Source organism: Parus major, chromosome 2 (genome assembly GCF_001522545.3).
Source record: "Parus major isolate Abel chromosome 2, Parus_major1.1, whole genome shotgun sequence".
Lineage (NCBI taxonomy): Eukaryota > Metazoa > Chordata > Aves > Passeriformes > Paridae > Parus > Parus major.
Window position 1 is genome coordinate 54493918 of NC_031769.1, and position 22309 is coordinate 54516226.

Below are 22309 nucleotides of genomic sequence, written 5' to 3' on the forward strand. Positions count from 1 at the left end.
TGAGATTGGAACTACACTGGAGAAGTTTACTGAGAACTATCTCCCATGGGAAGGGACCCCACAGTGTAGCAGGGGAAGAACTCCTCTCCCTGAGCATCAGAACAAAACTTTGGGTGATGATCTGATCAAAACCCTCCCCTCCTGTCTCCCTGTGCTGTCATTGAGAAGGAGGGAGGGGCTGGGGGAAGAAAAGGTGTTTTTAAGGTCTTAATTTACTTCTCATTATCCTCTTCTGACTTTGTTAGTAATAAATCCACTCTGTAACTCTAAGCTGAGCATATTTTGCCCTTGGAGTGTCTTCTCACAGTACTTAACTCATGAAGCCTTCATTAAATTTTTCTCTCCTCTGCCCAGCCGTGGCAAGGAAGGGTGAGTGAGCGGCTCTAATGGCTGCCTTGCGTTTGGCCAGTATCAAATCACGACAAGGGGGCTCAGGGTCCTCATCCTCCCAGTCCCTGCATCAGCCTTTCGTGACTTGGAGTGGCTGGAGCACTTACCATTGAAGAGAGAGGCACAGAAGTCGTTGAGACGACTTTCAGCCTTCTCTTTGTCCAGGGTAGCCAGGTTTCCCATTTCCTTCCAAAGAGGGCCCACATTATCCCTAGCCTTTCTTTTGTTTGTAACATATGTATAGAAGCCCTTCCTGTTTGCCTTAACTTCTCTGGCGAGAACAATTCTAACTGGGCTTTGGCTTCCCTAACTTTGTCCCTAGCTTCCCGTACAATTTCCCCATATTACTTTTCAAGCCACCTGTCCTTGTTTCCACTTCCTAAAAGCTTCTTTTTTTTTTTTCTTTTTTTTTTTTTTTTTTTTTTTTTTTTTCTTTTTCTTTTTCTTTTTTTTTTTTTTTTTTTTTTTTTTTTTTTTTTTCTCTGAGTTTGTCCAGCAGGTCCTTATTCATCTTCATCCAAGGAAGCCTCCTGGAATTTTTGCTTGCTTTACTCCTTGTTGGGATGCATTGCTTCTGAGTTGAATACATCAATACAGGAAATACCATTGCCAGTATATAAATTTGGTATAACTTTCATGTCATATCAGTAATCCAGAAGATGCATGTATAATACAATACTAAATGACTGCCTGTATTTATAGCAGACTGCTATAACAAACTAGGAGTGAAACAGTTAATAAACAAGTCCTAAAGAAAAAGTACTCTTCAGACTTTTCATAACCGTGTTTTAGAAGTTAGGAGTCTCTTTAAGAATCTTTCTCTAGATAATAAGATTAGGTAAGACTATCAGTAGTCATCATATATTAACAAGGCTTAGTTAAGAATGCAAGGCAGTCTTATACAAGTATTTCTGCTTTTCCTGTTATGAAAACAACACATACCATGGACTAGTTATGAAAAGTAATATAAAGGGTAATATAAACAAGACAAGAAGTAATAAACACTAGGACAATGAGATAATTTGTACTTTAGGTTTCTAATGTCAATATATAAATTTACTCTCCCCAGGGCTACCTGTTTTAAAAACTAAAAATTTAAAAGTAAGGTCAATATGAATTCTCATCAATGACTCTACTTGTACACTTTTTCTTGCCTCAGTGTAATAACAGCTAGTAGTATTTTTACCAAAGAACTCAAATTAAAATGTAATCTCAGGAAAACAAAAGAATGAAGGCAGTCTTCTTTCAATAAAGGGCTCTCTGTCCATAATTGATATATTCAAGGCACTACTTCAGACATCTGTGAAATTTGAAATTTTAAAAAATCACTAAAAATGACTTAATGGGATTTTCTTTCCTTCTAAAGGGCTTTCAGTAAAATCAACATAAACACACATAGACAACAAAAAAACCCCACCTCAATAGTAACAACAGACCTGAACTTTTCAACATACCAATTAATAGGTAGTACCAAATATTGCAGATTCTAAAGAGATTCATTTTGTATGTGAAAGTGAAGGACAGATATATAAATAGAAGTCCAATTAGGAATAAACAACAGAATTTCATGTGGACCGAGATTTTCACACTTAGAGATATAAAAACAAATGTCAGTTTCAGCTCACTTTTTCACTGTTGCAATGTTCCTCTTCCGCAATCCTTTCTTTGTATTCCTTCTGCAAGTCTGCCAGCTGTGCCTGCAACTCATGAACTTTTGCTGTCATCTCTTCTTCACGAGACTTCAAAATACAGGCAAAAAATTACTTAGACAATTAGTCATATAAGTACTCAAAACTTTAACTATGGTGGACATAAAGCGATCAACAAACGTTATACTACACACAAACATTATACTAGACACAGAAAGGATACGCTTGGTATTTGTGTAAAAGCTACTTACACCAGACTCCTACAGAATAGACCAAGAAAAATAATTGGTGCTTAACAATATTTTGTAGGCCTCCAACAATAACGATTACATATTTAGGATAACAGTTATATTTTTTTAAATTCCAAAAAAGTTATATTTCTCTTTCACACTAAAACGGCTTTTGAGTATAATCCAGTAAGTGCATGAAGGTCATAACTTTCATGGAAGGGGTAGATGACAACACAGAATGAACTCCTATACTATGGAAATGACAAGGACCTAAATCCTTTCCTCAGCCATATCACAAAGATTTTACTAAAACAGTTTTAAGCACATTTTCCAAAACAATGACCAACAATTTCCCGTTCTCAAGGGTTTTGAAGGCAGTATTCAGTGTGGAGGAAAGAAGCAGTAACAAGAATGGTAGGGAGGAAATTAACTTTTCCTGTATAGGAGAAAAATACAACTACCTAAATCCTAGGAAGTTAATCCATCTATATGGCAGTTTGCAAAAACAAGTATATTTAAAAACTGTATCCCCTCTGACCTTTTTGTGACAGAGTATGTTAGGGACCTTATAAAATAGCACTCTAATTCCTAGTGCGTGTCTCTGCTGCTGAACTAAAACTCTAGTTTCACTCGTGCTAACTGTACAGGGCAGTCAGTCAGCTAATGGCTCCAATAATACAGTAGTACCTCAAGTCAAATTAGTACAATTAATTAAGTGACAAAAAGTCCAGAACTGCTGATGGAAATTTTGTTCTATTCAAAAATCTCAGAAGTAGCAATTATAATGATACAGAAAATTCTCTGGAAAATTCTCTGGAAAAGTCTTTTCTACGACTAGAAAGCTGATATAGGCTTAATAGTTTTACAGTATGCCATTACTAAAATTATTTCCCTCTAAGACCAATTTTTAAGGTGTTCCTTGCACATGACTTAAGAATAAAATATCTTCCCCATATAGCCTCTCAGCCCAGAATGCATCACCAAAAAGAAACAAAACAAATCTATCCACAAAAAATGAAAGGACGCAGTATCTGAGCAATTTTCACAGTCTCAAAGTTTAAAAAATATCCATGCTCAAGGAAGACCTTGCTCAAACATCATGACCTCCAAACAATGTTAGCTTCTATTCATTCCCATGATTCTTCCACATCCTATCATTTCAAAGGATTTTTTTTTTCTTTTTTTTACAGATGGTGATACTCCCCAGGTTAAAAATTGTAAATATCTGGCATATTCAGGGATAGTGATTGCTGTTCTTTTGGCTTTTGCAGATGTTTTGATTTTTTTGTCCACCAAGAATCTAAAATTTTATAATTTGTACACAACTGTTTAAATAAATAAATCACAATTGAATGCACTTCATTCTTGGTAAAAATGCAGTTGAAAGGCTGAAAAGAAATTAAACTCAAAATGATGAATGACACTTTTGTAAAAGGGACATACCTGTAAGCAATTATTTGGATAAAGCCCTGAAGAGAGGTTATTATTTTAAATTTGAAACTATTAGTGATCAAATGGGCTTCCAACATGCTACTGATCTGTATTTACAATAAGGGCTTATTGTTCTATATGGCACCTGGCAAACTCTGAAAATAAACTACATGCTAGTTCAATTTAATCACAGTTATAGACTAAGACTTCAAAAAAGTAATAATTTCCCAAATCTTAATCAGAAAGCTTATCCTGTGCTCTCATGGAAGGCATTTTAACAAAGGAAAGGATACATAACTGAAGTTAGGTATTTTATTGTTAGCTCATAATTAGGCTTAAAACAAACTAGCTGGAAAACAGCCTTCGATTTTTCTCTAATGATATACTTTAGTTGAGGAAAAACCACTTATCTTCCAAATTAGAGGCTATGCCAATCTAAAAATTCTTCAATTAGGGAAACTTACATGAAATCTTATGTGATGAAATTTTTCATGAAAGGAAACAGCACATAAAGCAAAAGTGGAGTACTTCACAAGAAAATCACATTAAGTTTAACAGATGTAATGATTCTTGCTTGTCTTTGAGGATAAATACTCAAATCAAGTTGGACAATTTTTAGCATAAACCATGTTTAAAACACAACAGAAAGCAACAAAGTTATATGAGCAAGATTCACTCTTGCAATTGGCTTTGGTTTTGCTTCATCTTCTTACTGTTTGAGACAAACTGCACAACATGAAGTTTCTCAAATGCATCGTCAGCCAAGTCAAGTATAAGTGGGGTAATAACTGGAAACTTTAGGCTAAATCTAGTGATGCACATGTTCCTATTTCTATCAGAGATGTCAATGAGCATGTTATACATTCAATTTAACATAAATATTTCTCAGCTTCTGAGATATTTGCAATTCTTCTTTCAGGGAAAAAAACTATTTTTTTTAATTGCCTAAAATAATAGAAATAAAACACTCACAGTATGAAAGACAGGTATTCAGAATACCTATGTATTCTGTAATTTAAAATATCAAATTACAGTTTATTTCAGTTCCAGGATGTCACTGCCATCATCAATGAGATGCAAAAAAATGACAGTGTTCATGTCCTCCAAAATGCACAAAAGTCAAATTAGCCTAAACCTTCAGAATCATACACTGACTACATCGTGCTTGTTTCTGACACTAAGGATGAAAGGAGCAGAAAACACAGAGGAATTACACCTGTGTGACTTGAAATCACATACCTATCTGGGCCTATAAAGCAAAGACCTGAATGGCAACACACTGCACACTGAGGTAAGAGAAATTTAAATCCTCCAGAAACGCAGAATTTAGACCTATGTTACAAAAAACACAACCCTACAAAACAACAACCACAAACAAACAAAAACCACACACACACACAAAAAAATCCCAAAATAAAAACAAACAAACAAACAAAAAAACCCCAAGCATAAAAAACCCCAACCACCAAAACCAAAATAAAACTCCCACAACCCCTCCATATTTTTTTTGTATCAATAATTTTTCTAAATTAGGAAACAGAAGAAGGGGATTCTAAGTGTAAAACCCTGCTAATGCTATTCATTCTGACAGAAGATAAAAAATCAGAGTGAACACATCAGCCTGCTTGCATGTTTGAAATTCTTAGCATGAAGCACTCAGTTAGGTACATAGATCTTTGGACTGGTAACTGATCACAAACAGTCCACTTACATCTATTACTGCTGACTCTATTCATGGAACAGTCTCTTTTATTACACCATTTGTGCAAAGTGGACTAAGATTAACAAAGTTAAAGTCTGCATTCCAAAATGATGCACAGTCTAGCGCTGAAAATCATTTAATCTTTTCAACACATACAGGCAGGACTGGGACAATTTACTTGGCTAAAACAGGAGGCCTCCTTGGTGAAGTAGCCTTAAACTGAAATTGGCTGGTAACTTCTGGTTGAATGTTACTAGAGAAAAAATGTATCTATCTGCAAATATAATGCAGAAAAACTGTTCATTACAAGCAAAAGAAAGAAATATTTACTAGCATAAAAGCTTTGTAAACACACTGCACCCTGCATGGAACAGAACCCTACTTTAATGGCTATGACACCTATCTCAGCAGGGCATCAGAAGAAGGAGATAGAGTGAGACTGCCCATAAACACTGTATTTAAATCCTTATTAAAAACCAAACAAAAAACAAAAAAAGCTTAAAAAACAAAAAACAAAAGCTTAAATGTCACTCACTTTTCTCATTCCAGTCCAGCACACAAACTGCTCAAGGATGTAAGGACTTAGCCATCTAATTTCTATTGAATGATCAGAGTTAGGGCTTAATTTCTGATGTTCTTTCATGCCCATAAACCACAGAAACAAATATCTTAATTGCAAGCTAGGTTACCAGAGGCATCAAGTGAAATTCAAGTGGTAAGACCTTTACTAGAAAGATCTAGTTTTCTGTCTAGATATGCAATCACAAAGGAGTTATTTTGAAATTAGGTAGTCATATCACTTTTGAAAAAGGTACCTCAAGGATTTCTTCATATTTTTCCACAGTTCTTTTTAGATCATCATCTTTTTCAACTATTAATTTTTGCAGCTGTGTTGTCTCTATGTGATGATTTTCCATCAATTCATTTTCTACCTCCTGAGCTTTACCTATAAAAAAAAAGTTAGGCAGTATTAAAAAAAGCTTTTTTTTTTTTTTTTAAGTTAGTCACAACAGTATCTAGAAAATGCTTTAAAGTAACTATAAGGAAAACTTGCCAGGAAAAATAATTTTTTCACACTATCAGTTACTATTATGTCCCTTGATCCTTAACATGTATGAAATTTGTTGTCTGCAGTTTGATACCTGGAGCAATTTTTTTCTACCTGGTGCTGCTTTTAGTTTCTAGAAGATGACAACCAATATTTGTCAACTGATTTTATCTCCTATTCTATCTAGAGACATGATTGAAACTTTTGCAAAATACAAAATATATTGTACTCTAGTTATAACCACATTGTGTTAGAATCAGATACCATACCCAGATGGCACCTGTTAGTGGTTAGAGAATGAAGTCCGCAAGATGCAGCTAAGAAAATGCAATTCTGCTTCTCAGATGGACCTAATTTTTCTCTAAAAGGCACTCTCCAGATGCCATGTATTCAACAATGGAATGTTAAAGCTTGTACTACTGGAGACAAAGTAGCATTGCAATGGAAACTAATGCACTTTCATCTTCAAAATTTTACTCTCATTTTCTTTTCTTTTCTATGTATGCCAGAAAGATAGGTACCTATCGCTATCATGGGTAACTCTTGCCATGGCAGATATAAAGAGTGCTAGATCAAAGATCCATCCTCCAGAACAGCTACATATGCATTTTCCTAATTGTACTACAATAGGAATATTTAAGTTATTTCCTGAGCAAGAGAAGTTCTTTCCCTAAGTTCTCTAGACATTTATAAAACACATTGTGTTTATGACAGTCACAGGTAAAATCACTCCCCCAAAACAACAATAACTCAAGATTCAGTTCTCTGACTATTTTACTGATTACAATAACTCAAGATTCAGTTCTCTGACTAGTTTACTGATTATGGTTATATTAATATATCACTTACTGATTGTCTCTTTTACTGCTGTTTCCAATTCTCTCTCTTTTTGAGCCAGCTGAGTGTTGAACTCTCTTATTAACTGCTTTAAGGTGGAGTTGTGCTTTAACTCAATGTCTTCATGCTCACATCTGTAAAAAAAAAGTCAAAACATACAGCAAGGAAACATAACGTTTAAAGAGCGTGCAAAAACACAAGGCAAGACTAGAGATGTGAAAATTTCTTCAAAGCTATTTTAGAATGGGATGGTTTTGAATTATATTAATTCTGTGAGATTCAGAGAAGATTATTCTTTCTCTCCTATCTAATTCACCTGGTAGGCATAGGTGTTTCATTTAAAAACAGAAACTGAACACTTTCAGAGATATGGAGTTTTTGCTGAGGAAGTTGAAGAACTGGAAGAATATGCCATAAAAAGAACTTTTAGGCAAATTTTTAGAATTGCTTGAGAAATTACTAAGATTGAACAGTACACCACATTTTGTGCAAAACATATGAACAATTATTGATATCATCTGAACATGAAGCTCTCAGTACTAAATTTTAATAAATTTGTTTCTCGTTTGAGAAAAATAGAATTTTATTACATGCTTCAGCAATGCTGAAAATTACCATCACTGAAACAAATCAGAATGGCATTACTCTGACAAACATCAAAACTCTTTTGTTTCTCTAACTCTATTTAGAACAATCAAAGAAAAATATCAGTCACTATTTCCTTGTTTCAAACTAAACTTTAGAAAAGTATTCTGGAAGTTTTAGTGGATAGAGATAAAATACAGTAATGGTAGCACGAACAAGAACAAAGAATTTACCTGATCTTCTGCTCCATTTCCTCTAAGGACTCCTTCTTTACTATGTCAAGCTCTTGCTGATGTTCCTTTCGCAGCGTACGTATGTCTTTTTGAAGATGATTCACCTCTTTGCGTAGTTTCTGTTTCTCTCCTTCAGTCTCTTCCAGTTTAGTCTGTAAGTCCTTCTGCTGGTTCTGCAAATCAACTAGTAACTTCTGCAGCTCCAAAACAGACCTGGCCTTTTCTTCAGCACTTTCCTCAAAAGCCTTAAGACTGTCATTTCTTTCATCCAACTGTTGCTGTAGACATTTTAGCTTTTCTTCATATTTTAAACTCGTATCTTCCATCTCAATCTTATGTACTTCATTTTTCTTCACTATATTATTTTCTAACTCTTTTATCTTCTGTTCTAAAGACTGACTGACTGCCTCCTTTTCCTGCATTTTTTTCTGTAAATCTCCAATTATATTCTCCATATCAAGATATTTTTGTTCTTTAACTTTCAATTCTTCCTTACTGTTTGCTAAAACACCACCACAACAAGCATGCTCATCTGCTAACAATGAATATTTTTTTGTTTGCTCCTCAAGTTCTTTCCTGAGACTTTCGGTCCTACTTTGCTCTTCCTCGTGGCTCTTCTCAACACATTCTAGTTTTTTAAGGAGTTCTTTCTGTTTGTTTTGCAGTTCTAGATGACAGTCATTACTCTCTTGTTGCTCCTTCTCATATTTCTGTAATAACGCATCTTTCTCAGTTAAGTCCTTCTCCAACATCTGCATTTTCTCTTTGTATGTCTGCTGGACACTCTCAAGTAAGGTTTTTTTTTCTTGTTCTACAGTAGCTTTTACACACTCTACTTTTTCCAGCATCTCCTTCTCTAATTCTGTGGAATCTCTTGTTGACTTAATTTTTTCTTCTAATGACACAATTTTGGCTTCTCTCTCTTGTAATTTCTTCTCCAACTTTGTTAATTGATCCTCCCTATCTTGCTTAAATTGCTGTTCCTTTTCTTCCATCTGAGACAGTAATTGCTTTCTAATAGAACCTATTTTTTGCTCTGCCTTCTTTTTCAGATCAGCCAGCTTAGTGTTGTTCTCTGCGTTCAGTCTCTCTTCTAATTCTTTCAGTTCTTCCTCTTTCCTTTTAAGTATCACTGACTTCATTTGATCAAATTCCTTCTCCTTTGCTTCAAAATCAGCTTTCAGTGAACCTATTTGCTTCTCAAGATTAAGCACTTTTTCTTCAGCCTTCTTAAATTGAATTTCATTTTCAAAAGCCACCTTCTCTGCCTGATGGAGTTGCAAAGCTATTTCTTTTTTCTCTGTGATTTCTTGTTCATTACACTTTTTAAGTTCCTCCACCAAGGAATCATTTTCTAAAGCTTTCTGAGCAATGTCTTTTTCTAGTTCAGCAATTTTTGCTGCTTGTTTTTTTAACTTTGAGGTTAACTGACTTTCTTCCTTTTCCCTCCTGTTTTGCTTTTGTTCCAATTCACTTTTTAAACTATCAAGATTCTTGCTTTGTTTAGCCAGCTGTTCCTTCAGTTTATTTAGCTCTTCATCTTTTTTACTGGCTTCAGCATTGCTTAATTCAAGTTTGCTCTGCAAATCTTTGATGGTATCATGATTTTGTGTAAACCTGGTTTGCGCTTTCATCTTCCACTCTGACAGCTGCGCTGTGCAATGATCTATCTGATCAAGAGCTGATGCTTTTTCTTGACTCAGCATCTCAATTCTGGATGATAACTCTTCTATTTGATTTAACAACTGCAACCGATCCTCTTGATGTTGTTTGCTTAACAGAGATATGGCTGCTTCCTTCTCTGTTAAACTTACTGTGCTTTCAAGTCTAACATTAAGGTCAGTAACTGTTTTGTTGAGAGCAGACACTTCAGATTGTTTTTCCTGGAGCTCTTCCCTCATTGATGTAACAGCATTGATATTTTCAGATAACTCTTTCCTCAGCTGTGTTATGCAAGTTTCTTTCTCTGATGCTGCTTGTTGCTGATGTCCTCCCTCTTTCTGCAATTGTTCCTTTTCTTTCATAAGTCCTTCAATATCAGCTCTCATGGACATAATTAAATTGTCCTTCTCCTGCAGTTCTTGCATTGACTTTTGCAAAGAAGTAGTAGCAGCAGAATGATGCTCAGTTATTTCTCTAAGTTGAGCTTCTATTTCAGTTATCCTATTTGTTTTCATTAATATTGCTTCTTTAACTTTTGCAGTTTGGCGCTCACAGTCTGCAATTTTACTTATTACTATGCCTATTTTTTCACTACATTTTTCAATTAATTCATTGCCTTTAGTTTGCAATGAAGCTTCAGCATTCTTCCAAGCATCCAACTGGGCTGTAAGTTCTTCTGACAACCTTTTAAACTCTGTTTCTTTTAGCCGAATTGCCTCTATTTTTTTCTCGTAATTTTCATGATCTTTATACTGAGAAGACTGCACAGTCTGGAGTTTCTCTTCAAGGGTTCTCAGTTTATCAGCCAGCTCAGAAATTGTGGCTTTGTCCTTCTCTTCAACTGCTTTCTGTTTACTGAGCTGTTCCTGAAGTCCTGTCTGCTGTTTCAGGGACTGTTTAAGATCACTTTCCAATTTTTTCAACTGTGTTTTCAGGTCACTTTCCTTATCTGACGAAGCATTCACCTTAGCTATTGATTGCCTTAGCTGTTCTTGCAATTCCTTCAGGCACTCTTCCCTTTTCACTTGCTCTTCTTTCAGTTGGGTTATTTCTGTTCTGGAGTCCTCCTTTTCAGCACTGAAGATGAAAAGCTTCTGTTTCAGGTCTCCAATTTCCTGCTCTTTCTCTTGCATTTTCATATCATGTTCTTCCTTGAGCTCTTCAATCTGCTGATTAAGTTTCTTTTCCCAGCTTTGGTTTACTTCATCCAATTTCCTCCTGTGGTCCTCAGCGAGACTGTCTAGTTGCTCTTTTTGATTAGATTCCAGTTTTGACACTGCATCATTGATTCCAGATGAGCTAGCATGTGCCATTTCCAAAATTTTAGTATTGAATTCACTCTCTTTCTGACTGAATTCTAACTGCTTGTTTTCAAGCTCTTTTTTAAGTTTAGCTTCTTGCTCAGCAAGTCTATTTTTGAAAGTATCCTGCATATCTTTTGATTTCTGTTTCATTTTCTCTACTTTCTTCTCCTGACATTTCAGTTTACATTCATACTCTCCTTGTAAAGCACTAATTCTCTCCTCTGCAGCTAACAACTTCTGTTTAAGCTCTTCCACTTCCTTGTTCTGTAACTTCTTCATGTTCTCCATTTCATTTTCCTTCTCAGTCAGACTTCTCTTCATCTCATCAGCCTCTCTTTGTAAGTCCTTCAGTTGACATTCATACTGCTGTGTTAGAGTGGTTACTTTCTGTGTATTTTCACTGCTTTGCTCCTCTAGTTTTGAAGACATTTGGACAAGTTCAGCTTCAGATCTTTCTGCAGATTCCTTCATTTTCCGTTCATGTGCTTTTAACTCTTCCAAATGTCTGTCTTTCTCCTCCAGTGACTGTTTGAGCTTGTTGAGTTCCTCTTTGAGTACCTTCTCAACACCTTGAATAGACACTTCATGCTCTTTTAACATTGTTTCAATCACTTCATTGTGCTGTTTCCTCTCTTCTTCCAACTTTCCTTCCATCTCTTGCTTTGCTTCATACATTTTATTATTTAATTCTGAAAGTTCTTGCTCTAAACCATGATGTCTTTTTAGTGCTTCTGATAGCTCAGAAGACAGTGCTTCTAATTCTGTTTGTTTCACGTCAAGCTTTTCTAATGTTTTTTCATTCATCTCTTCTATGTGTGCATGGAAAATTCTTTCTTTCTCTTTCAAAATGGTTTGTATCTCTTCTTGATGTTTCTCTCTTATTTTTTCTATTTCAGTTATTTGTTGTTGCTTTAAAATTTCAAGTTTTTCTGTCCAAAGCTTTTCTTGCTGCTGTTTCACATTCTCCAATTCTTTATTGTGTTTTTCAACCATATCATTGATTTCCTTACTGTGCTGGTATTTTTCAGACTCTGTGAGAGTATTTAATTCCTCTGACTGCTTTCTGTCATCTTGCGAATACTTTGTAAGAGAACTTTCCAGTTCAAGAATCCTCTGTTAGAATACAGTTTTAAAAGAATATGAATATTCAAAAGGTAACAATTGCATTAAATTTTTTTGAATCTTACCAGGTTCACATAACTACAGGTCACTTATTTCATTCTTTTTAATGAATGTCAACTTTTTCTATAAGCCTTTCATTCATCTGATTTGTTTTCATTTTTGTTTCCATTATGGAGAGTTAGTTAATAAAAAACTTTCTATTTCATTGCAGTGAAAATAAACACAAAAACTTGAAAAGAATGTAACTAATTCAAATAAAGTTAAGTAATGAGATATTTATGAGAAATATGTTGCATTTTCTTCCTTAACTAAAATACCAACATATAGGATTAAAAATATAGGGAATTTACAATAGTATTATGGAGTTTTGTACCTGCCTACTGATTTATCATAATTCTACCTCCAATGGAAATGCTGCTGTAAAGCTTCAATGCTTCTATAGACAAAACTCCGTAATATCTGGGAGTAGTGGAATAATGTACAAACTTGCATCAGCAGATAATACAGTCTTACTCATTACATAAAGCAAAGGACACGTCAAAATTTTAAGCATGTCTTTTTGCTTACTGTGGTGGTGCATTCCCTCCCTCCTTTTCAGGCTGCACTGATATCTGAGAAATGCTCGTTATGCCTCAACCTTGAAAAAACAGCACCTGAACTCACCTCTTCCCAAGCTTATCAGAAACCCCGTCTATTCCCAGGAACTGCTGCTGTCTAACGAGCTTGGGTTTTCCTTACAAACAGCACTGGAAACTATTTTTCTTGCCTGAATGGCATAACATCCCTGTTTTCACACTTTCAAAGAAAGTGCCAACACAAACTGTGGCCAGGATGGAACATTGTTATGACTAAACTCCTGTAAACAGCAGTCCAAAATAGGGCTCTTTGAGCTCTCTTGGACCACAGCAGGCTGCAAACAGCAATCTCCCTCTGAGTGGGACACCTGTCAGAACTAGCAAACTCTCAAGATTCTCAGATTCAAGATACTCAGAGGATTGACAAAATATGACAAATACTGGGCCACCATCCTCACTCCTTGAGGCTCAACTCTTCACTCACTGGGGAGATGCAAAGACATCCAAGGTGAGTATTTCACTTACCTTTGAGAGGAATTTTTCACTTATACCTTGCTTGCACTAACTCTTTAAGTCTGTGTGTATACACATATGCTGTATGAACATATGCTATAGCAAAGCTAGGAGAAATGCTGACTACTTAGATTTTTAAGCACCTTAGGTATCTATGTAAGTTAGACCTGCAGTAAGGTTAAGCCATTAATTTATAAGCTATGTGGAATGCTGCTAAGTGTTTTCCTTGCTAAGTTGGTAATTTTAATTTATAGGTTAGGCTAAATGCTGTCAAATGTTATTCCTCTGCTGAATTGTTAAGGTAATGCTGTAAGGTATACGTTAAGTGTTATTCCCTTGTTAAATTGTTAAGTTTAAGGTATCATTTAAGTTAAAGTACTCTCAAGTTTAAGTGCTGTTAAACTTTTCAGCTGTATTCCTTATCATCTCTGCTCTCACTGTCCTTGTCACATACACCTAAACGCACACACACCCCCTAGATAGTTCTCAGTTCATTTCTGTTTGATTTCCTGGATTTTCTTTGGCTTTGCTGTATCTTGCTTTTCCTTAGTGTACTTTAACTGTCCTGTAAGTAGTAGAGCGAATCTTGCTAACGAACTCTGTTGTGCTGTCACTTAATATTAAATCTGCTTTTTTTCTTAACCCTTGTGCTGATTTTTTTAAGTGATCTCAAACACTTGTTTGTAACACTTATTAAAGTACCCTTAAAAGCATTTGAAAGGCAGCAGTACCCAGAAATTAAACAGCCTGAAATTTAACTCCTCTTTATAACATACCTAAAAATTAAGTAGATTGATACAAATTCATACCCCACACCATGGTGAAAAGTGAATGTATTTCTATATTTTACCACCTAATTTTATATAAAACTAGGGACTGCAGAATAGCATGGCATTATATTAAGCTTTTGTCACTTTAATCCCACAAAACCCAATCACAACAAATCACCATTTGTAAACCTGTCACAGTAAACACATACTTGTAAATGCTTAGTCTTTTGGAATCTTTACTCACAGTTCTACAAGTCTCTACTTCTTGACGCATCTTATGAACTTTCTTGTCACACTCAGACTGTACAGCTTTCTTCTGCAGCTCTAATTCTTCTAAGGCTAGGGATTCTTGCTGCTCTCGCTCTTGGAGGGCTTTTAAGCACTCACTCTGATTCTTTTCCTGCATGAAGAAGTACAATTAAACGATAAACTATAAATATAGTCATCACACCTTCAAGAACATTATGATAGGATATTTTCAAATCAGTTAACAGGAGTCATACACTAATCACCTTTATTTTCTACACAAAAACACATGGAGTTTGTATTTCATCTGTGAAAACATAACTGTAATAAATCATTTCCTTTTTTTTCCTGGAAACCATTTGTCATTGCATGAAAAACAATGCAATCAAAGCCTTCCATTTTGGTTTGTTTAGCACTATTAATTGAGAATAACAAATAACATCTGAGAGGAATGAAGTTGTTCTCACTTGCTTTCACTGCTAATATATTTTTAAGCTTCTATTTCTTACAATTAAGAAAGTAATCTGTGAAACAGGTAGAAAAATATATTCAGGACATAGTTGTCAAAGTCTCTCAGTCCTAGTCACTATCCATCATGGAGAGGCACAAAAACCAATCCACTATTTGTAACAGATATATATAGATGATATATATGCATATATGTTACAAATATATATCAACTATTTAGGCAAAATTACATTATTATCTATAGTGGATTACAGTTCATGAAAAAGTGCAAAGAATACCAAAATTTTTCCCAGTTTGATCTCAAAGAAAATGCTTTTTCTGATGTCAAACACTAGGAATAGTAAGTCCTGTTCACATAACACAATTCAACCAGACATAACTATACACTTTCAAACAGCCTCATTTTTCGTACTTTTACTCTAGTTGCTGGAGCTGATTGCTAATGATCCATAGGAAGATGTTAAAAAAACAAGTCTAAAAATAATTTTAAAAAATATAAATAGTTTCTATAAGACAAAGCTGATATGAACCACTAATAGTGGTAAGTTATCATTATTCAGTCTGGATCATTGCAGCTGCTTTATTTTCATATTGCTGAAGTCCCTGAGCTATTTGACTTTTGGAGAGCACTCCTATCTTTGAGTGTAGAAGGACTCTCACTGTGGAATAGTGTCAACCCAACACTTCTAGTTCCAACTCACACTTAGAGAAATGTCTTTCTGTATATTTTAGGTTTACTTACAAGAGCTGCCTTCATCTTCTCCTGGAATACCTTTTCTTGAGCCTGCAATCTCTCATTTAGCTCCTGATCTTTGGTAGCCAGTTCTTTTTTATGGATTTTTTCTAGTTCAGCAACTCGTTCCTCTGAAGACTTCTGTGAATCAAAGTAAAAAAAAAAAAAACCTCATTTCAAAATATTAACAAACAAAACACTTTTATTTTTTCTTAATAAGGAAGTAGTGCAACAGACAGAAGAAACCAGAACCATCTATTTCCTCCCTTTGAATAAGTTACGATCACTTGGAGTGCTTAATATTAAGCCCTAACAGTTCTTATTTTCAAGCCTGAAGTTATACATCTTCCTTCTCAAGTCTTTCATAGTTGTACTAAAGGAAACACCATATTTTCTAAAGATTCTTGTTCCAAGGCAATCTTAGTGTATTCAGATAAAACGTGATAATACACTGGAAAAGGAAGTTTTTTGTAGCTTTCCCAGTATTCTTATTTCATAAGCCAGAAAAGTCAAGTGGTGATACTCTATGTAGACAGTTACCTATGACCTACATTCATGCTTCATGTAAAAATAATGTAAAGCACGTCAGTCATCCTCTTAAAGCATCAGTGTATTCTCTTAGAAAAATTAATACCATTATGAACGTCAACACAAGAACTGTAACTCAAGGGTGCTCAAATTTACAGCTTTGCAAGACATGTGAAGTACTCCAGCAATTTGTACCTAAATACACCAGATGAAGCAAATTATAGAAACTTTTGACCAGCAAATAATATGACAACAAGTTCTTAAACACATGTACATTTGTACATGTAAATATTTACACATACTAAGTTAGGATAATGATTAAAAGCTAAAAGTGATTAAAACCCAAGTTCCTGGTGGAGATGTGTGAACTTCCTGCCATTAATCTCTTCTTCTTGTCCCTGTTTAATATCTCAAGTGTACTTCTAATAAATAATTTAATTAAATACTGTAAAGCAAAGAGTAATACTATTTATCATTAATGAACTGATTTAAATTGCTGGAGCAAAAAAATCTATGAGGAGCTTTCTCTTTTTCATTAAATAAATCTTTAAATCACAGAAAATAATTTTTACAGGTTTATAGCAAAAGCTTTATAACAGAGTTCTACCATACTGATGCAATTACAACAATGGCTTAATTGCTATAAAGTTTTTACCTTCATAATCTCAACCACCTCTTGCTTCACTCTGGTTAATTCCCGCTGAAGATTTACTCTCTCTTCTTCACTTGCCTTTTCTACTGCTTTAATTTTTTCATCCATTTCTGTCTGCAGTTTTTTCCGAGCTTCCTCTGTCTTTTGTGCAATACTTAGAGCCTTCTCAAGCTCTTCAAAAGCTGCCAAAAAAAAATGTACATGATAAGTGAGAAAAAACTGTATATTTTGATAGAAGAATTTCACAAAAAGAGAAAAATGAACTTAGGAATTCATCAAGAATTCACATGTTCATTTTCTAGAAAGGAAAGAGAACTGACAAATAGATGTGAATTTCTTCCAATACATCCTGTAGCTTCTATTTCTTTGCCTAAAATCACTATAATATGCATAAACAATATTAATGAATGAACTATAACACTGCTCCCTATACCTGCTGAGTAAACTTTGAAGAAGTGGAAAATAGCTGCACAAAGGAAGGTAATTCACACTAAAACAAGCAGACAGAAACAAAACAAGAGTGACTACTATAGTAAGTCAGTTATTTGTGGGTCATGAAGAGTTTCTCCTGATGTATAATACAAGGCACTTTACATACCTCAGAGTAACTCCAAACTCTAAAACCTAGAGAATTGTTTCTTTAAATTGTGTTTCATAGCGTCCACAGAGATGACTTTGATAATTTCATTATCTCACTATTTACATTTAATGTCCACTTCTACCAGTGTAGTAGCTGAGTGTTATGAAGACTGTGTGGCACTTCTAACTTCACAAATAAAATGTAAAAATAACAAAAATTTAAAAGTTAAGATTTGCCCCCAAATAATTTGAATGGCTATAAGCTGCTTCAAAAGAAGATTCAAGCTGCAGTACTGAAATTAATTTACTCTTGCACAGGATACACAAATCCACTGAAACACATTTTAATTTACAAAACAGAAGCAATAATTCCACAGCTTCATCTCATGCTAAGGAGAAGTATTCTAACATGCTTTATTCACTTCACAGATAGTAATTTAGATATAAAAAGAAACCAAATAAATTCCAGTACTGTGAGCTTGTTTATTTATTCAATACCCCTAAAACTCACTACAAATGATGCTAGAATTTATACAGAATTACACAAGACTAGAGTTTAATCATTATTAGGGAAATCTCTTTTCCTGAATGGATCATGAATGTGGAAAACCCCTGCAACATCTTAGAAAAATTCAGTCTCAGAACACTCTTCTATATATGTTATGTTTGCATAGCAGAATTATGGCAAAACACATCTGGAAAATTCAAAATCACAATACCAATATCAAGACTGCAACTTATCAGAGCAAACCCCCTAAAAATATATTATTCTATTATACCCTGGACTATTTGGACTCAATTTTGCAAGGAAACAGAAAAAAAAATAATTTTTGAAGTGTTATTTGGCATGCTAAGCTTTCTTCCAATAAATTTTGCCCCCAAAAGAAAAATGTAATAGACTCACATATCTCTAGTTTTTTTTATTCATCATCAGTTAGTAGGCATTCACAGCAGTTATTGCAATCTTTGCTTTTTTGAAATTATCTTTAATAACATTCTGGCATGTGTTTGAGAAGTGAGCAATAATTTCCATTCCACAGCTTTTGATAACATTGATAACTCAAGATTTTAACCACAGTCTGTACTTTTGAGGCAGTGCTGCAAATACATTTTCAAGTAACTTAATTTCATAAAACAAGATTCACCCAAATTCTGACCATTTACAGAATTTTCTTCTGTTTTTTGAGGAAGTCTTTTTCTGACTACTCACAGAAACAGTCATGTTTTAAGGCAAAATGAGGCTGTTATTGACTCTGGCAATACCAAAGCAGACCAATGTATCCACTCCTGGCTCTGTTTAAATGCTAAAACTATTACAAAAAATTAAGATCACTGGAGATTTTTTCAAGCAGGAAAACAGTCTAAAATGTAATACAACCATGCACAAGGCTTATAGCTCCTTATTTTGCACAGTTCTTCACAGCCCTATCAAGGCATTTGCCATCTGCAATCTGCAGGACTCAAGTTCTCCCCCCTTGCCACACCAGGCACAAGTTGATTATGAATACAGCCTGCAGAACTGTGGTTGGAGAATGGAGACTTCCCTGATGCTCATCTCAGTCCTAACAAAAGCAGGCCAAGCAAAACTGGTGAAGTCCTTCAGTATTACAGCATCATCTTCTTTCAAAACCAAACAAAAAACCAACTAAACAAGCAAACAAAAATATTAAAAAACCAAACAAATTAAAAAACCCCACAAAAACAAAAACAACCTCACCCTATGGGCCTTTGCCCAGTATAGCTTGAAACTAAAGCCTGCAAGTAGAACATTAAGTTATTTCACTTTTCCACACACATTTTCTGATCCTTGTTCTGAGCATCATGCACATTGTTTTCATTTGAGAAACCTGTTACTTCTGCAAAAGGAAAGAGAATACATTTGCCATAGCCCACAGATCAGCCAAAGAGAAGATCCAGGTTCACAATAGGATTGACTACTGATATGGAATTGCTGAGCAACATGCAGTACAAAAGCTGCATCACCATAATCACAAGCAGGATGCTAACACAAAAACTTAGACAAAAGCTGATGGTTAAAAAGCCAAGAGGCTATGAAAGCACATAGACGCAATATTTCACAGAAATACAGTTAGCTCTCTAAAAGTTAAATTATATGCATCTCAGGCACATTTAGCCCTTAAGGAAAACAGGGTATTTTCATTCAAAGTAGTTTAGTGTAGCTAGACACAACCAAGTTTCAAACCAGCAGAGGGCTAAACTATCACCAAGCAGACAGAATGTGGTCTCTGTTATCACTGTTACTTTTAATCTGTGAGAGATTTTAATTCTACAATGTATCAAAACATGAAATAAAGTCCATGTTTTTATTCAAATACACCTACTCTGAATGCAGAGAGTAAAGGCACTGCCTCTTGCATTCTTCTCCAGCCTGCAGCACTTTGTTCAGGGAAGATCTTTCAATCAAGTATTGGTTGAATGAAGTCTCACAAAGGCACATTAGGAAATCAGAAATAGGAACAAGCACAACAACAGAGTCTCAGGTGAGTCCTGCAAAACCCCATTCATGTGACAAAGCCAGACAAACTGAAAACTTTCCTGTGCAGTATGTAAATCACAAAAAAATGAGTCTGAGCACAGTTTAAGGAGTGCAAGGTTTGCAAATCATTTTTTTATAAAACATGTGCTGGAGAGTTGACTGTTTTACCTAGGCCACTCCGAAGTACCAATCTCAGTTCCCTTCGCCTTGCCCCTCCCACCCAGAGGAACACCCAGGTGCGCTGCAACGCCGTCTGTTTCCTCTGCTGGCACCACACACCTTTTCTCTTTGCCAGCAGTGCCTCCTAGTGCCAAGAATTGTGAAGGAAGCAAGCCAGCTTTGTAAACCAGCCGGCAAAGAAGGGGTTACAGGTGCAATTTCTGACTGCTGAGAGCAGGCATCATGTCCAAGTTTTCAAAAAAAGGTTGAAATCATTCCTGCAGCTTTGTGCATCTAGGCAGGATTTTAAATGTACAGTCCAGGCCTTTTTTTTTTTCACTGAAGAAAGGTGCTAAGGATATGTTAATTAAGCTTGCAAAATAAATGCTGCCTACAAATAGGATTTGCTTTCTGAAGACTTTGTTTGCTCACAGAATATAAATAAGTCAGTAATCTGCATCCTGAGAAGTCAAAGTACTTATGCTAGGTAATCTCAGGATAAACAAACTTAAGTTTACCTGGAAATTTACAAATACTAAAAAGATCTCTGTTGAAGTAAAAAAAAAATTGTGTTGAAGTTACCTCAAGTAGAAGTGCCTGAGAAGCACAGGATTTACTTTTTAGAACACAGCTCAAGCACCCAATGTGTGATGTAAAAAAAACAGAGCCCTTACCCCAGTCCTGTTCATACAAGGCTTGGGAAAGGCACCATGAGTCACTTATTGGCATGTGTGGATGCACAAAAACAAGATGTTCTGTAAGACTTCAACATAATGTACCTCTAACTACAAAAAAAAAGGTACTTCAACTGGGGAGACCAAGTTACAATTCACACAACACAACAAAAAACAAGCACACGTATCTTTTCACTATTTCATTACACAAAAATGCATTCACATTAAATCAAACACTAGAGCAATTCACTAAAGTCCTGATTTACAAAGAAAAATGCCAGAGATGTAACAATAGGCAAGCTGACAGAAAACTACACCACTTTTTAGCCACCAAGCAGAACTACAAAAGTAAATTTAAAGTGTATTGTGCTTATCCTTATTTTGCTATGAAGTAAATGAAATCAACATTTCTACTTCATTCCATGAATTTTGCTCCTCAGTAAACCATGATACAGAAAAAGATGTCTAGAATTGAACAGTCTAGATGCAGTTCTGTGCCATGTTAATGACAACCCCAGTAGAGCAGGGAAGCTGGACCAGAAGACACACTGGTCCATTCCAACCTTACCCATTCTGTGGCTCTGTGAAAGTCACCTCACATTAACTATCCAAAAACCACAACTTGAAATGTTAACCTCAAATACATGAAATTGCCCAATTCATAAAGCCATTACAACTCCAAGGTTGCAGCCTAAAAAGCAATTTGAGGCTCTCTTGGTATGCAAAGCAGTTTTCTCAAATAATTTAATTGAACATTGTATATTGAACTAGATTGTAGATTACAACTAACATTGTAGATTAAAATATTTTTGGAACATATTAAACCAAGGATGTAGAAAAATCTAATAAACATCACCTTACAATTTGTCTTAAAAGGAGTGTTAACTAATTTTCCAAGGGTTACAACACACATATATGCATGCTTAAAAGAAAATAAATAAATGCACTCAAAGGTAAAGTTGATACTTATGCACTGTAAAATCAATCAAAGTACTTAAATTTTTTTATTAAAAAAGAGCACTTTTAACATACAAATCTTCCCCTAGAAAAATAGTGTACTCAACACAACACTCATTCAAATTAAATTACTTCTCATTACAACAGAAAGTTTTCCATTTGTCTATAGGATCATTTCTAACCTGATTTCAGCTTCTGGCCAGGCAAACTTGAAGAAATTACTGTATTAATTAGTGTGTGTAGATAGTACATTAATAATTTGAAATTGTTTCTCCTGCCTCAAAAAACACTATTGCAAACAACGATGACAATAAATTCATATCTACAGAAGTATTAAAAGGTTCTTCACCTTCTTTTTTTAATCATGAAGAGCTTCCTAGTCTCCCAGTACCAAACAAAATACAACTTTAGCAGGACTGACAGACTTCTGAATTATGAATTTCCAGAACTAAAAAGAAACATGCAACCTTGAAGGGATAGGAGAGGAAGGCATCTAATCAAAATGTTTGTTATCTTCACAAGACGGATGCTCCAGCTGCTTTTCCGCATTACAGCAGAATGATCTATCCAAATTAATCTTTCAAATTGCAAGTTCTAATCTAAATCTATATAGACTTAAAATAAACCACTGTGAACTGTATTGTTTGAACTTGTCATTACTTTTTAGAGAAAAAAAATTTGTAGAATATTTTCTTCAGAGTAACACCTGAGCTGCTGCCAAAAGAGTGAGCTTCTTTACATGCCCATGAGAACAAATTAAATTAT

The 22309-nt window shown here is 35.0% G+C and overlaps 1 protein-coding gene across 5 annotated transcripts in view; it reads right to left on the reverse strand.

The window, feature by feature from the left end:
• GOLGA4 (golgin A4) overlaps window positions 1-22309 on the reverse strand; it is a 71797-nt gene that overhangs the window by 10050 nt on the left and 39438 nt on the right. For all 5 annotated transcript variants that reach the window (XR_001519537.3, XM_015618261.3, XM_015618262.3 and 2 more), the window contains 7 exons: window positions 16682-16860; window positions 15508-15639; window positions 14296-14451; window positions 8106-12184; window positions 7300-7421; window positions 6218-6348; window positions 2016-2129 (listed from right to left, as the gene is read on the reverse strand). Coding sequence is in view for 4 of the 5 variants with exons in the window: in XM_015618261.3 (XP_015473747.1) it covers window positions 2016-2129; window positions 6218-6348; window positions 7300-7421; window positions 8106-12184; window positions 14296-14451; window positions 15508-15639; window positions 16682-16860 (4913 nt within the window). In the remaining variant the exon portion in view is untranslated. The remainder of the gene's footprint in view (window positions 1-2015; window positions 2130-6217; window positions 6349-7299; window positions 7422-8105; window positions 12185-14295; window positions 14452-15507; window positions 15640-16681; window positions 16861-22309) is intronic.